The sequence below is a fragment of the Cetorhinus maximus genome, chromosome 1 (assembly GCF_964194155.1).
Source record: "Cetorhinus maximus chromosome 1, sCetMax3.hap1.1, whole genome shotgun sequence".
Taxonomy (NCBI): Eukaryota; Metazoa; Chordata; class Chondrichthyes; order Lamniformes; family Cetorhinidae; genus Cetorhinus; species Cetorhinus maximus.
In genome coordinates, this window is record NC_135879.1 from 232,013,131 (window position 1) to 232,030,580 (window position 17,450).

Sequence of the window (17,450 nt, forward strand, 5' to 3'; positions counted from 1 at the left end):
CCAGGTCAGCTGCGTCTCCGTTGGTGACAATGCTAATCATTGAGCCATATGGTTTGAAGTTTGAGTTGCACTTCAGGGTTCAAAATCAAGGCTGATGCCCCATTGACATGCTGAGGAAATGCTGCATTGTTGGAGGTGCCAAAGGTGACCTATTAAATTGAGGTCTTTTCTGTCTGTAAAAGATCCCAAGGCACCATTTCGAAGGGTGAGGAATTTCTCCCTGGTGTCCAGGCTATTTTCCCCTTGCCCAACATCACAAACAGATTGTCTGGTCATTATTTCCTAATGTTTTATGTGCAAATTGGCCACCCCTTTCACTTACTGTGATGGTACTTGATTGGATGCAAAGTACTTTGGCCTCTGGTTGTGAAAGGTCAATTAAAGGCAAGTCTGTCTGCCTTTCCCTCCAAGGCCAATGTCCTTTTTTTATAAGGTGTTGTGCCCTGAACATTACAATCCTCCCAGGTGTAGTCTAACCAGAGTAGTTGCAAAACGTCCCCTTCTGTATTCTAGTCCTTGGTAAGGTTATTGTACTGAAGAGGATGTGCCCATAAGTGATGACTTTCTCAAAAATTAAACTATATTGTTGGTTTGACCACTTCCTTTTATATACTAAGAGCAATAATGCATTATGTACCATAACTTGGGTGGGGATTGGAGAGCTTGTTACTGGGAGTAGTAATTGAGCATGGATGTTGTCTAGGTCTTGCTGCATGTGCATAAGGACTTAATTATCTGAGGAATTGTGAATGGTGCTGAATATTTTTTTTTTTCAATCATCACTGAACCCATCTGACTTTTTGGATGGAAGGTCATTGAAGTAGCTGATGATGTTTGGACCTAGGAGGCTGCCCTGAACTTATGCAGCAACATTTTTCTTCATCCTAGGAATAACTCCAACCACTGCAGGGATTTGTTGAATAGCATCTGAAAATCCACAGCATCTGAAAATCCATATAATTGTAAAGTCTTTACCCAATAGGTTGGTAGTGAGTTTGGAGATAATGTGAAGCAAATATTGAATATAGAAAAATGCTCTAGCAGTAATAGAAGCAGGGAAGCAAATGATATGAAGATATCATTAGAAAAGACGTCTTGCTGGATGACCAGTGGATCTGACTGACCCAGTATGGAAATATCCTGATGTTCAACAACAGAATGGAGCAGTAGAGAATGTGCCATTAATGTGATCTTTGTGAATTTGAGTTAAGAGAACAGAGCCATAAATTTTCTATATCATCAGAATGGAAGAGGAGTAGAAAGGAATGTGTATGAGATGGCTCTGATGGTCATATTGATGCTAAAACAATCAATCTGGTTATCGTAATTAGCAATGAGCAAGAGAAAGCAGTAAGATATGCCCCAAAAAATGAATTTATTTTAAGATGCGTGTAGCTGGCATTGTTTGCTATGTCAAGTACATAACATTTAACTTGATTAGTATACATAAATCATTCTACACAATGATAACTTTCAGTAGCTTAAACTATTATAAAGTGTGCTCAGGCACTTAGAGTGGGGGAGCCTATAGGATAAGGAGACAAACATTGTAAAAATACATTATTGTAAGCACATTCAGTGTGAAATAATGAATTTGGAAGGCTAATCTGAACTTAATTGCTTATGCTATTTACTTTGTTCCCCGGCACTTTTATTTTGCCCCAGCCTTGCTGTTAAATGTAATTTATCAATAGGGATTGACAGGCACCTGGTAAAATCTCTCATGGCCTAAAAATGATTGTTTGTTTGTTTGTTACTACTTGCATTTAAAATTTTATTTAATTCATTCAGGGGATGTGGGCATCATTGACAAGCTCAACATTATTGCCTATCCCAAATACCATCAGGAAAGCAGTAGTAGTGAGCCACCTTCTGATTAGTGGCTTGCCAGGCTCTTTCAGTTAACAGCTAACCATGTTGATGTGGGTTTGGAGTCAGATTGGCAAATTTCCTTTCCTAAAGGTCATTATGAGCAAGATGAGTTTTAAATGACAAACCAGCAGTTTAATTGACGCTCTTATTGATGCTATCTTTTTAATTCTAGATTGATTTGAATTCACATTCCCCAGCTGCCATGGTAGGATTTTAGCCTATGTTCTCGAATACAGGCCTCTGGATCCCTAGTGCAGTAACTCCACCACCATTGCCATGATGGTATTGGGAGAAGCATCCCTGTCCACCTTTATTTTCTGAAACGGTTCTGTTTAATAATTATAGAAAGGTTGGTGAGATCAACAGTGACTTTCTCCAGACTGAGTGAAAGCAAGAAAGGGCAATCAAATGCAATTCAGAGGATAAAGGGAGGTACGTCACTGGCAAGGTTACAAGAATCTATTGCCAAGCTCAAAACTGGCCACCTGACTGTGTACGGGTGGGACATGGGTAAGATTGGAGCGTCTGTTTTGGATGCTTTGCAATATGTGAAAATCACTGCAAAATTTAGTCACAAATCTCTACATCGCTGGGAAATTGTCTGTAAATAATGACAAATTTGTCTCCCCACAGGTTTGTAAAAGGTGGTTTCAGTGCTTTTTTTTTTTTTTAAAGCAAAACAATCCTTTGAACTGAGGCAACAATAAAGTCGGGCCCGTTCCTGAATGTCGAGTGAAAGTAGACATATCAATAGGCTCATTCCATTTTTAACCACACCAGATGGAGCCTGAGAAGTGGGGTTTAAGTTCACTTATACAGGTGTGATCACACCTGGAGTATTGTGTACAATACTGGTCTCCTTATTTAAGGAAGGATGTAAATGTGTTAGAAGCAGTTCAGAGAAGGTTTACTAAGATACCAGAAATTGGGAGGTTGTCTTATGAGGATAGGTTGGGCTTGTATCTGCTGGAGTTTAGAGTAAGAAGTGACTTCACTGAAACACAAGATCCTGAGGGGTCTTGAATGGGTGGATGTGGAGAGGATGTTTCCTCTTGTTGGAGAATCTAGAACTAGAAAGGGATCACCCTTTAAAAATATTTATTTATTTACTGGAACTTTCAACATTTAGGAAACTTTAGGATTCAGATTTATAACTAAAAAGCCAGGGACCAATTACAGCCAAAGAGCACAGAGCTGTATTTACTCCAAGGACGATATACATGCAAGTCACTTTTTTTAAAAACCAAATTGAGTGGATCCCATTCCAAATCAACGATATGTTGCTCAGTCTGGATATCACCAGATCTCCTCCTCATTGCCGTTCCATTTACTATTTTTTTATTTAAACAGAGCAAGTTATGATGATTTGGAAAGCACTGCCTGAAAGGCTGTTGGAAGCAGATTCAATAGCAACTTTCCAAAGAAAATTGGGTATATACTTTACTTTAAAGGGAAAAATTTGTACTGTTATGGGGAAAGAGCAGTGGAGTGAGACCAAATAGACAGCATTTTCAAATTGCCAGCACAGGTATGATAGACCAAATGATCTCCTCCTCTGCTGTACAATTCTATGAATAGCTATTGGCAGATTGTACTATCCTGCATACAGCAATATATCGACAGTTCAGGATGAACTTGTGATCAAATTCTAGTGCTTTTAGATTGATAAGTGTGCCATTGGCAGCCACTCAGTGTTCCGGCAGACACCAGCACGCTATCAATCGGAGGGTGGGTGGCAAGCACCAGACCTCTTAAACAGGACATTTCCTCTGCCTAACTACTGGAAGCAAGGAAACCTTTCAGGGGTCCATCTGTATTGGGTTTGAACTGGTCCAGAACTGGATTGGCAACACACTAAATGGGAAAGCAATTAAGGAGAGATGCACATGTAGACAATTGAGCACCATGATAGAAGAAAAGAATATATGACCTTATGGAGGGGTAATTTTAACCTAACCCTGTACTCTTTGGTTACCCACTGCTGATTTTTTTTTTTCCTCCCTGCTCACTATAACCTGATTTCAGTAGAGGGTAAAACTGGAGTTAACACAGATTAAAATTACTCCCTTTATGTCTAAATCTCTCCCTGCACACGCACCCCCACCCCCACCCCCCCTGACTAGCCAAGGGTGAAGCTGCCTTTGTGAAAAGCATGTTTAGCAAACCGTTTGTGACTACTTTACAAGTGCACGAGTTATGTGGAAATACATGATTGCACGAAATGCCATTGTGAGGGGGGGAAAAACCGCTGCCCAATTTTTCTCAATTGCTGTCTTCACAGAGTGATTAACGAGTTCTGATTGCAACTAGATTCTCCTCGCTCTCGTCCCAGTTTCTCCACGCCCACCTCAACTGCGAGTTGTGTGGCACTAATCAATTCAGAACTCCCGACAGCAAATGATCAAACGTTACTGCTTTATTTTCTCCTGTGGAAAAGCTCCTTGACATACTCGCCAGCTGGCTCTGCCATCATGTGCATCTTCTGATTCTTCAGTGCTGCCTCTCTCATCTGGTGATAAAGAAACTCATTCTCCTTGAACATTCGCAGCTCCATTTCTGTCTGGCACCGCATAGTCTGGGAGGCAGGCACAATTCAATTCATCAGTGTTACTCCATGACAACCTATGGCAAAGCTATCACAACAACTTTACGTTTATATATCGCCTCTGCTGTAGTAAAACATCAGAGGAGTGAAAATCAGATATAATTTGACACCAGGTCACATAAGAACAGGTGAACAAAAACTTGATCGTAGGTTTTAAGGAGAGTCTTAAGAGGTGGAGAGGTCCGGGGAGAGATTTAAGGCCTCGGCAACTAAAGGCACAGCCACCAATGGTGGAGCAATTAAAATCAGGGAAGAGCAAGAATTGGCAAAGCGCAGACACCTCTGAGGCACTGGAGAGGATAAGGGCTAGGGAAGGGCAAGACCGTGGGTGGATTTGAAAATAAGAATGATCATTTTTAAATCCGAGGCATTGCTTAGCCAGGAGCCAATGTAGGCCTATGAGTACAGAGGCATAGGTAAACAAAACTTGCTGTGAGTTAGGTTACGGGCAGCAATATCTTAGTTGAGCTCAAATTGACGTAGAGTAGAAGATAGGAGGCCGGCTTGAGAGAGCATTGGAACAGTCAGGCCCAGAGGTAACAAGAAATATGTATGGGAATTTCAACAGCAGATTGGCATACCTGGGCAATTTTCCACATTGACAGGTTGATGCCAGTGTTGTAGCCATACTGGAACAGCTTGGCTAGGTGCACGGCTAGTTCTGGAGCACTTGTCAATAAAAACCAAAGATGGGCTGAGACTGGAGTGGAGTTAGGCAATTTCCCAGGGATGGGCAATAAATACTGGCCTAGCCAGGGATGCCCACTTCCCATGAATGAATAAACAAGTCCCTAAGTGCACTGGTGTTATTTGAGGGACAGACTTTGGCCAGGACATCAAGGAGAACTCCCTTCTGATCTTCAGATTACACCAGACAAGACTACAGAACACAGTCTTTGGGTTGAGCATCCTGCACGTAGGATGGCGAGCTCATGAACAGGGTGTGTATAGAACTGATGTAGCAATAATTATTGAAGAAATAATGGAACTGACAGCAAGTCTGAATGGAGCAAGTATGAAACTCATAGTAATCATGGATGAAGCAAGTATGAATTGTGTGCCCTTCTGTGTTCTAATGACACACTAAAGCTAGAGAAGTTCAATTCCTGATTAGCGTTCCTTCTCTGTTACTCAGCTATTGAATGACTCTGTGCTCCAGCAAAGAGACATCATAAACACAATGGGCAGGAAGACTTCCTTCTGTGCTGTAAGCATCTAAGATTTTAAGACCGCTAACCAACACTTCATGCCGCTCAGTGGCACTCTGTTCAAGGCATTGGCAATGGTTTGACAGCTTGCCCTGTATGGCATTTCTAGATCTATTCCCCTTTCCCAGAATTGGTATCTCCTGATCTGCATTTTGAGCAGAACTAATCAGTACAATTGATGGAAAATGCAACAATCTTAATGTGAACGTGTTCTGGCTCACGTAACCTGACCACTAAATCTGCATTATTTGTTCTTTTACAGGATGTGGGCATCACTTGCTAGGCCAGCGTTTAGCGCTCACCATTAGACCACTGCAGTTCATGTGGTGTAGGTACACCCACTGTGTTGTCAGGAAGGGAGTTACTTTGTAGTGGTTTGGCTCAACTGAGTGGCTTGCCAGGCCATTTCGGAGGGCATTTAAGAGTCAACCACATTGCTGTGGGTTTGGAGTCACGTGTAGGCCAGACCGGGTAAGGGCGACAGATTTTCTTCCCTAAAGGGGCATTAGTGAAAGATGGGTTTTTACAACAATCAAAAATGGTCATCATTATTAAGGCAAACTTTTAAGTTCCAGATTTAATTAGTTGAATTTAAATTCCACCAGCTGCCCTAGTGGTATTTGAACCCGTTCTGACAGTGCTGGATTACTACCACACTACACCAGCACCACCTCCCCACTCTGAACGGCAACCAAGTGAGTGATACAAGCAGGTTGCACTGTGTTGGTGCTGGGCCAGGCGCAGAGCAGAAAGGTTGCTTCAGGTTCAGAGGGAATCAGACTCTACCAGACAGGAATGCGCTGTACTCAAGATTCCAAAATGGTCACACAATAAATCTTCAGCTCCAATTGCAAAACTGTGTTTAGAACTAACCTCAAGATCCTTGGTGATTGGATGAGTGGGGCCATGTGTTACCAGGAGAATCCCATTCGCTTGGCAAATCATAGCGTGACCTGGTTCTATGAGCCCAGCATGCCAGTGTGTCACTCCAGCCCTCATCAGAGACATACCCAGCTGAGCATTGTTGTGATGGTAGAGTTTCCTATTAACAGTTAAAATACTTTATTAAAAACCATTGATACATGATAGCATTAGTGGACATATAATTTTCTAAGCAATAGCCCAGGACTGTTATATATAACCGACAACAGACAGCACATTGAATCTGAAAGCATTTGCAAGAGCTTGATAAGAAATTGCATCATGCAGTACTGCACTGCGTCAAACCGACCAGGGCGAACCCAGGTTAATGACTTATTTATACCAAGTTCAAACAGGCAGCAACCAGAGCATCAGTTAGTAGAATCATAGAATGATATAGCACAGAAGGAGGCCATTCAGCCCATCATGCCTGTGCCAGCTCTTTGGTAGAGCTGTCCAATTAGTCATTCTCCTCCTGCTCTTTCCCCAGAGCCCTACAGACTTTTCCTCTTGAAGGATTTATCCAATTCTCTTTTGAATGTCCCTATAGAATCGGCTTCCACCACCCTTCATTTCTTCAGATTGCTTTTGGTTCTTTGCCAGTCATCTTAAATTTGTGTCCTCTGGTTATTGACCCTTCATCCACTAAAAACAATTTCTATTTATTTAGTCTCTCAAAAAAATTCATGACTTTGATCGCCTTGATCAAATATCCTCTTAACATTTTTTTATCAAAGGAGATCAACCCAAGCCTCTCCACTTAACTGAAGTCCCATATCATAAATCTCAAGTCTGCATCCTTTCTAAACCTCTACATCCTTCCTAAAGTGTGGTAACCAGAATTGAAGACAATAGCGCCATATTGTACCCTCACTGATATGCCTTCCCATTGCTTCCTGGCTCAATGCCCCCAGGCTTGCTGCTTGTGAGTTTGTTTCAATGTCACTGAGCTAAGGAGGCAGGCACAAAAGATCAGCCATAGCTCCCGGGTCTGAATGTTTGCCACAGGTTTTTTACTGGGAAATGTGAGAGATCATCACAGAGAGCAGTATTGAGCTAGGCTTTAGTGCCTAATCTTAGGCAAATAGCCTACTGACATTTTTTGTCCAGGTTGACATATGAACGATCATCACTGGGGCAAGGTAGCAGATGGCCTTAGATATCTGTGGAATGGGTGTTCCCCTATCAACATCCTGGGGTTTACCATTGACCAGAAACTGAACTGGATGAGCCATATAATACTGCGGCTAGCAGAGCACGTCAGAGATTAGGAATCCTGCGGCGAGTAACTCACCTCCTGACTCCCTAAGGAATATCTACAAGGCGCAAGTCAGGAGTGTGATGGAATGCTCTCCACTTGCCTGGATGAGTGCAGCACCAACAAAACTCAAGAAGCTCGGCAGCATCCAGGACGAAGCAGCCCGCTTGATTGGCACCCCTTCCACAAACATTAACTCCCTCCACCACTGACAGACAGTGGCAGCAGTGTGTACCATCTACAAGATGTACTGTAGGAACTCGCTAAGTCCTCTTAGACAGCACCTTCCAAACCCATGACCACTCCTATCCAGAAGGACAAGGGCAGCAGGTACATGGGAACACCATCACCTGGAAGATCCCCTCCAAGCCACTCACCATCCTGACTTGGAAATATATCGCCGTCCCTTCTCTGTCATTGGGTCAAAATCCTGGAACTCCCTTCCTAACAGCACTGTGACTGTACCTACACCACATGGACTGCAGCGGTTCAAGGCGGCTGCTTACCACCGCCTTCTCAAGGGCAACTAGGGATGGGCAATAAATGCTGGCCCAGCCAGCAAAGCCCACATCCTCTGAATTAATAAAGGTAAGCAGGCCCATGTGTCCAGGGAGGAAAGCAATGGCATTTATACAGCACCTCTTATGACCCCAGGGTCATCCCAAAACACTTTACAACCAATGAAGTAATTTTGAAGTGTAGATATATTTTTAATGTAGGAAATGAAGCAGCAAATTTTCTTGCAGCAAGTTCCTGCAAACCGCAGAGATCATGAATAGATAATAAGAACAGGAAATGCTCAGCAGGTCTGGCAACATCTGTGGAGAGAGGAACAGAGTTAATGTTTCCGGAGGATGGTCTTTCATCAGAAGCCAGAATGTTTGCTTTTAGTGATGTTGATTGTGGGCTGACCCCTGTTCATCCCCTGCTGTTCTTGGAAATAGGAGCATGGGATCTTTTACATCCACCTGAGAGGGCAAGCAGGGTCACGGTGTAACATCTCATCCCAAAGATAGCACCTCTGACTATGCTGCATTCCCTTAGTACTGCACCAAAGAGTCCTCCTGGATTTCATGCTCAAGGCTCAGGAATGGGTCTTCAACCCTCAACCTTCAGACGTAGAGGCAAGGGTGCTACCAATGGATCTATTGCTGAGACTGAAAACAGAAGGCATTTTCAAAGGGGGTGGTACGGTGAGAGAGTCACCAATTGTCACCACCTTACCAACATGGGCCTTCTCATCTACAAAAAGCCCTTTCAAATATGTAATGCAGTTTGTAATATGTGATTGTTGGCACTTACTGATATCCTTCCACCATTTTCCTGGCATATTCTGCTGCTTCTTCAAATTGCTGCAGATAGGACAGCACTTCAGAGGCAAGGCTAAGGAACTTCAGCTGGTAAAGGTTTGTGTCAGCCAGAACAGGCTCCTGCTTTTTCAAGCATTCCCGACACAGCTTCACAACCTGAACTTACACAAAGAGGAAGTTGGAAACACACGGATAACAATGGGGACGGGGAGGAGAAAAAAACAACAGAGAGAAAGAAAGGTATCAGTTAATGGTATCTATTCACACAGGCGCTGGTAGTTCATCTCAATAGCCCAGCTGTCTACCTACCCATTTAATTTCACCCTGTCTTAGACCTGGGAGTGAACTGGTCAACATTCCAGCCTTTTGAGACACTACAGGCAGGGTTTGGAGGCCCTGCTGGACCAGAGGCAAGTGGGAGCTAAAGTTGGGTGCACGTACACGTTCCCCAGCTCCATCCCACCCTGGGCCATTTTTGCAGAAGCAGGATGAGCTGCAGGCCTACGTGGAAGGATAACTGACCAGGCTCATTAAGAGCCTACTGAGGTCTAGTAAAGGAGGCGGACTGAGATTTTCCAAATCCTGCAAGCAGTGACGGCCAGTGTAGGTGCCTGGGACTAGCCTCCCAGTGCAGACCTGAGTGTGGAGGTGGTGGAGGGCCAACGCTCCAGGAAGGCCTAGAGGCCCCTCCCTGCCTTTCTGGATTCAGGAGCAGCCGCAGGCCATTCTGCAGAGGAACTCCCCCCTGCTTTCCCAACACCCCACGGTGGCCTGGCAGCAAAACCCATTTTTAAATTTCATAATGTTGGCATGACGGTCAATGCATTTTGAAGCATCCTCCCCCTCACTTATTGCAATAAACTTGGAGAGTTCTGGACAGGTTTCTTGTAAGAAACAGTAAACTTTATTAACAGACTTCAGAGGGGACTACATGCTTGATCCCAGGCCAAGGCAATAAAGCTCTGCCCCTCAGATTCCCCACGCTTAGGGCTGATTGGTCTATGCAGTCACCTGATCCCCATAACAGGAAGAAATGATTTAACTTACAATCATTACATTCCTCCCCCTTTACATTTGTTTTACCCTCTTATTTACAAAACATCTTAACCCATATCATATATAATTATATGTGGTTTGTGCCACTATAAATTTAGTCTTTGAGGAGGTTTTCGGATTTGGGCAGTGATGTAACTCCACAACTGGAGGTTCTTCCATTGGATCGACTTGCCCAGGAACTGCAGCTTCAGGGACATCCCTAGACAATAGGCAGTTCAGAATTATTTACTTCAACAGAGATATCAGGTATTTCTATTCTTTGTCGATCTCACCTCAGTTTCAACTTCAATTTCAGGTGGGTTGTTGGGGGGGTTTCTCAACTCCTGAGATGATCCACGTGTTTCCTAACAATCCTGTTTTATACTTCTACCTGATAACTGTCCTGTTTCAGAGATAATTGTACCATGGACCCATTTCAGTCCTGCTGCAAAATTTCGTACAAAAACTGTCTCTCCAACAGTAAACTCTCGATCTTTACTGTGAACATCATGATTCACTTTCTGATTACCCAGGTTTCTCTCCACCTTCCCCTCAAAATTAGGGAATACTAGACTCAATCTTGTACAAAGTCGGCACTTCATTAACAATTCTGAAGGTGTTAAACCACTGGTAGCATGAGCAGTTGTGTGATAGCTGAACAGAAATCGTGAGATTTGTGTTTCTAATGTTCCCCCCAATAGTTTCTTCATGCCTGTTTTAAAGTTTTGTACCTCTCTTTCTGCTAACCAATTGGATGAGGGATGATATGATGCTGTTCTGACGTGTTTAATCCCATTTAGGTTCACGAATCTTTGGAATTCAGTGCTAGTGAAAGCAGCACCATTATCTGACACAATAGCTTCAGCTAAGCCATGAACACTGAAACTCTGGCGCAGTTTTTCAATGGTTGTGGACAATATGGGTGATCTCACTTTGAACACATCCATCCATTTGGAATGTACATCGATAATCACAAGAAACATGGCACAGAGGAATGGCCCTACATAGTCTATATGTAGTCTAACCCAGGGACGACCAGGCCATTCCCAAGGATGCAGTGGAGCTGGAATGGGCAACCTCTGCTGTTGCTGACACTGGAGACAGTGTTTCACCACTGTTTCTGTATCACTGTCTATCCCTGGTCACCAGATATAACTTTGTGCGAGTATTTTCATTTTTGAAATACCAGGATGCGTACTACGAAGTTCTTCCAATAATGATTCTCTTCCTTAGACAGGGATAACGACTCTTGCTCCCCGTAACAAGATACCGTCTTGACAACTTAGTTCAGATCTACATACAAAGAATGGTTTTAATTCTTCAGGAACTTGTGCATTTGACCATCCTTGTAACACTTGTTCGCGGACTCTTGCTAAAATTGGGTCCCAATTTGTCCAATTCTTTATCTGTCTCCTGCAGGCTGGTGAAGAGTCCAAGAAATTCAACACAAGCACTACCTCTTGAGGTACTGGAACATGTGTAATACTATCGGGCAAAGGGAGGCGACTGAGGGCGTCTGCATTTGCTACCTGCACAGCCGGATGGTGCATAAAAGTGTACTCGTATGCCAACAAAATTAAAGCCCATCTTCTTCAATTTGTGAGTAACCTTTCTCAGCTGCAGAAAGGGATGTTCTATTGGCTTTTCAGCTTTGTTTTCTGTCTTTTCTTTTTGTGTTTTCCACAGGGTTTTGTTTCATCCTTCATTTTTGATTTCACAGTCATCAAATTTCTCTCTGGTGAAATTTTAACTTGGTTCAGTTCAGGGGACAAGCTACCCATTTGCATTTTGGCTTTTCCTTCTAATGCCTCTTTTGTCTCCATCAAACGATTCTTCACTTCTTCTGTCATTTGCTTTTATCTTTTGGCTTCTTTTTTTATTGATTCATTCACGGGATGTGGGCATCGCCGGATGGGCCAACATTTATTGCACATCCCTAGTTGCCCTTGAGAAGGTGGTGGTGAGCTGCCTTCTTGAACCGCTGCAGTCCATGTGGTGTAGGTACACCCACAGTGCGGTTAGAAAGGAGTTACAGGATTTTGACCCAGCGACAGTGAAGGAACGACGATATATTACCAAGTCAAGGCGGTGGAGGGGAACTTCCAGGTGGTGGTGTTCCCATCTATCTGCTGCCCTTGTCCTTCTCGGTGGTAGTGGTCATGCATTTGGAAGGTGCTGTCGAAGGAACCTTGGTGAAATCCTGCACCTTGTAGATGGTACACACTGCTGCTACTGTGCATCGGTGGTGGAGGGAGTGAATGTTTGTGGATGTGGTGCCAATCCAGTGGGCTGCTTTGTCCTGGACGGTGTCAAACTTCTTATCTGTTGTGGGAGCTGCACTCATCCAGGCAAGTGGGGAGTATTCCATCACACCCCTGACTTGTGCCTTGTAGATGGTGGGCAGGCTATGGGGAGTTAGGAGGTGAGTTACTCATCCCATGGTTCCTAGCCTCTGACATACTCTTGTAGCCACAGCATTTATATGGCTAGTCCAGTACAGTTTCTGGTCAATGGTAACCCCCAGGATGTTGATTCAGTGGGGGATTCAGTGATGGTAATGCCATTGAAAATCAAGGGGCGATGGTTTGGATTCTCTCTTGTTGGAGATGGTCATTGCCTGACACTTGTGTGGTGTGAATGTTACTTGCCACTTGTCAGCCCAAGCCTGGATATTGTCCAGGTCTTGTTGCATTTGGACTTAGGCTGCTTTAGTGTCTGAGGAGTCATGAATAGTGCTGAACATTGTGCAATCATCAGTGAACATCCCCACTTCTGACCTTATGATGGAAGAAAGGTCATTAATGAAGCAGCTGAAGATGGTTGGGCTGAGGGCACTACCCTGAGGAACTCCTGCAGTGATGTACTGGAGCTGAGATGACTGAACTCCAACAACCACAACCATCTTCCTTTGTGCTAGGTATGACTCCAACCACTGAAGGGTTTTCCCCCTGATTCCCATTGACTCCAGTTTTGCTAGGGCTCCTTGATGCCACACTGGTCAAATACTGCCTTGATGTCAAAGGCAGTCATTCTCACCTCACCTCGGGAGTTCAGCTCTTTTGTCCATGTTTGAACCCAGGCTGTAATGAGGCCAGGAGCTGAGTGGCCCTAGCGGAACCCAAACTGGGCTTCAGTGAGCAGGTTATTGCTAAGCAAGTGCTGCTGGATAGCACTGTTGATGACCCCTTCCATTACTTTACTGATGATGTAGAGTAGACCGATGGGGCAGTAATTATCCAGGTTGGATCTGTCCTGCTTTTTGTGTACAGGACATACCTGGGCAATTTTCCACATAGCTGGGTAGATACCAGTGTTGTAGCTGTACTGGAACAGCTTGGCTAGGGGCGTGGCAAGTTCTGGAGCACAAGTCTTCAGTGCTCTTGCCAGAATATTGTCAGGGCCCATAGCCTTTGCAGTATCCAGTGATACTGATATCACGTGGAGTGAATCGAATTGGCTGAAGACTGGCATCTGTGAGGATGGGGGCCTCCAGAGGAGGCCGAGATGGATCATCCACTTGGCACTTCTGGCTGAAGATTGTTGCGAATGCTTCAGCCTTATCTTTTTGTACTGATGTGCTGGGCTCCTTATTCATTGAGGAAGGGGATATTTGTGGAGCCTCCTTGGAACATTGAACACTGCTGGTTTTTCCCTTCCAACTGTTTCTTTAGTTGGTTCAGAGTGGCACTGCATTTATTTAGCCTCTCTTCATGATTTTCCTGTCAAACTAGCTCTGACCTGAGGAATCCTTGCTTCCTGCGAAGGTCCTTCGGTTCTTCTATCTCATTCCAAAAGACTCCATCACATTCCCCCGTCAACTCAGGATTTCTTTTTTGTCTTGACCTGAAAAATTTCTGACCAGTTTAGTTTGATTTCCTTCAACCAATCACGGCCCAGAGGCTAGGTCATTCTCCTGTTACAACAATTATTGACAGCTGGGCCGCCTGTTGTTTGTATGAATACAGGTAATGCCAGGTGCTGCCTTTCGCCTGTATTGCTTCTCCTGTTTTTAGCTGGGCAGCAGTTTTCTCCAAACTCAATGGCTGGGCACCTTCTCTAGAGGGAATTGGATTACTATCTGAAAAGGAAGAATGGGAGGGCTACGGGGAGAAGGCAGAGAGTGGCACCGGGTGAATTGCTTCTTCGGAGAGCCAGCAGGATGTGACGGGCTGAATGGTCTCCTTCTGTGCTGCGGCTGCTCTGTGATTCCGTGCTTTACAGGGAATTCAGATCAATGTTTTGAAGGGTGTTGTTGGGAGCAGAAGCGTGGATGCCCGCCGGGATTCATCCGCCCACCCACTGTTTAGGAATTACACCGTTAATTTTCACCAAGCCTGTGGCTCTTCTGCCAAAATTACAGCGGAAGACTAGGCAAATCCCTTGAGGAGTTGACTCTCCCTCACTATCCCCAATCGTAGCATCCAGGTGCAGGCAGGCACAATGGGAGCAGACATATTTGCATCATACTTTGCGTTTAAATGAACATTTATAGTGAAGCAGGAAAGCTGACAGTAATTTGGGAAGCAGAGACATGAGTTGGTTAGAACGTGGGAAAGGCGAATCAGCAGCCCTACAGCGCCACCACTCAAATAAAGGGTGTAATTACAGCCTTGCAAGATGAAACATTACTTCCATTGTAAAGGAATTTACAATCGGGAAAATTTGACACAAACTTGTGACAAAAACACAAGAGCAGGAAGTAGAGTTTTGTAGATACAAAGTGTATGTAGATGCATGATTCTAAATACTTTATAAGTATATTTTTACAATAATTATTCTCAGAATGTTACCAGTTTTTGATTGTATTGATTTATTAAACAAAAACTCGTATCATTGCCTTATGTTTTGCCTTCCTACCTAATGTTGCTTTATTTTAGAGTAGCTGAGACTCGATGGACCAGATTTGCCTGGAAAGGGGCATCTTGCAGCTGCTTTGTTAATTAGACACGCTTGTACTTGTTTGTCCACAAAGTTGCTAAAACATGAGCTGATAATGGACAACAGCATCTGGGATCTTCCTTAACCAATGTGATTAAGGAATTGCGTAAAGAAACTGGCATCATTCTCCTTGGAGCAAAGAAGATTGAGGGGTGATTTGACAGACGTGTACAAAATTATGACAGGCTTAGACAAGGTAGACAAAAAAAAAAGCTGTTCCCATTGGCTGATGGCACAAGGGGGCACAGACTTAAGAGATGCAGGGTGTTGTAGTATGCCTTTAAGGGATAGCAGTATGACATCGCTAGAGGGGAAGTGTGATACAGTCTTAGTTTCACTTTTTCTTTGAGTAGAGCACAGCACACAGCTCCTAAGGTCTCCAAACTATACCGCTGTGTCAGACTGTTCTTATGTGCCTAGTCTTAATAAGTGTACCCACAATCTGTTTACCAAATCCCTTATAAGTGATTGTTGCCTATTATATCATTATAATACCACAATCTTGTGATCAGCGGTAGTGAAAGACAGGTGGCAGCAAGATTAAGTACAGGTATGGCATGGTGAACAGCCTTAGATCATGCTACATGGCATGATAAAACCTTTGACGCTTTGGTCAGTGTCGGAGGTTATTGAATAGATGACCTACTATCCAATTTCAAAATGTTTAAACAGCATACAAGGCGATTGTTTCCTTATTCAGGTGTGTCTGAACCAGACAAGCAAGCCATAAAATTTCACCTAGCAATTGGGAATGAAGATCTGCACAGGATTAACAGCAGAGGAGCTAAAGGATCCTCAAAATGTACAGACTACACTGAAAGACCAGTTCAGAAACAGGGTGAATTTCCGTATTCATCAACAAGAGTTCATGTCATTTCAACAACAGCCTACAGAATCCAGGGACCACTTTGTCAGCAGATGCAGAGAAAAGGGTATGTACTGTGATTTTTCAAATGCAGAGCTGGCAGACAGAATTGCTGAGTTGGTGATTACATCCACTCCCATGGAAGAATTCCAGAAAGATCTGCTAGACAAGCTCAAAATGTATAGTATTAAAAAGCTACTCAAAGATTGATGTGAGTATGAAGCCATCCTCGCAGGTTGGAAAAAGCTGACAGATCCTAAGTATGACCCCAATTGTTGACTGGAACACCCAAACTTAGCAAAACATGTGGTGGATGCAGACTTCTTCATGCACCAAGGAAATGCCCAACTTTTCACTAATTCTACAAGGCATGTGGCAGAAAGGGCCATTGGCAGCAGCAATGCACTGGAGCAAAGGCTGACGCAGCTACAAAGAGACGTGCACTGATCAAAACAGACCAAATACAATGGGTACCTTCAACCAGAAGAACTGACATATGCATGAGGTGATGAATAAACCAGAAAATGGCGATGATGTGCATAATGAGATGAAGAGTGGTGAACACATTTCACACGGTTAATCTCGTGGAAAACATAGATGCCGTCTCACCGTCTGAAGTGTTTGCCAAGATTCAAATTATCTGCCCTAGGGAAGTTGTTAACTACTCATTATTGGCCAAGATTGACACAGGGCAAGTGCCAACATACTACCTGTGTGAATTCTAAAAGTCTTGTATCCACAGATGTAGAGGGCCATGGCGAAATCTACTACTATGAAACTTTCAGCATCAATGGTTCACTAATTCCATGTGCAGGATCCACAGTCCTGGAGTGCAAGTACAATCAATCCTCCTGGGTGTCACAGATTTTCTACATCGTGGGAACTAAAGGCCCAGCGATTTGCAGGTGTCCTGGTATCTCATGACCTCACACTATAACAACTTGTGGAATCAGTCAGACATCACACGGCAGATCAACCTCAGAAATTACTATAAACTCAGTTCATGACCTAACATAGAAATATCCAGAATGTTTTGACAAAATTGGCAGTTTCATGACTTCCTTTCGGGTTACCTGTTACTTGTTCAAGCTCACATGGACTGTATATACATGCTCTGTGCCAGGATGCATCTGTATCACAGCTGACGTAGCTGTTGTGGGCAGAACAAAGCAAGAATTTGCACTTATTGATGCAAGTGACATGTAATGAAGGATTGGTGTTCAACAGTCTGAAATGCGACATCAACGTGCAGCAGGTCAATTTCTTCAGTGCTGGCATATGTCTTGATCCAAGTAAAATAGAAGATATTAAAAACATGTAAACTCTTCAAAATAAGGGCGACCTTTGAAGGTGTCTAGGTCTCTTTAATTTCTTGTCTCCATACATTCCCAATTTCGCTCAAAAATCTTCATCGCTAAGGAAATAGTTGAGAAAGGAT

General features: G+C 43.7%; 1 protein-coding gene across 2 annotated transcripts in view; it reads right to left on the reverse strand.

The window, feature by feature from the left end:
- Positions 1-1,360: 1,360 nt before the first annotated feature.
- Positions 1,361-17,450, reverse strand: part of LOC144687910 (histone-lysine N-methyltransferase Smyd1-like) — a 74,103-nt gene continuing 58,013 nt past the window's right edge. For both annotated transcript variants that reach the window (XM_078554503.1, XM_078554493.1), the window contains 3 exons: positions 9,167-9,330; positions 6,559-6,727; positions 1,361-4,447 (listed from right to left, as the gene is read on the reverse strand). In XM_078554503.1, coding sequence (XP_078410629.1) covers positions 4,289-4,447; positions 6,559-6,727; positions 9,167-9,330 — 492 coding nt within the window. In that variant the 3' untranslated portion in view covers positions 1,361-4,288. The remainder of the gene's footprint in view (positions 4,448-6,558; positions 6,728-9,166; positions 9,331-17,450) is intronic.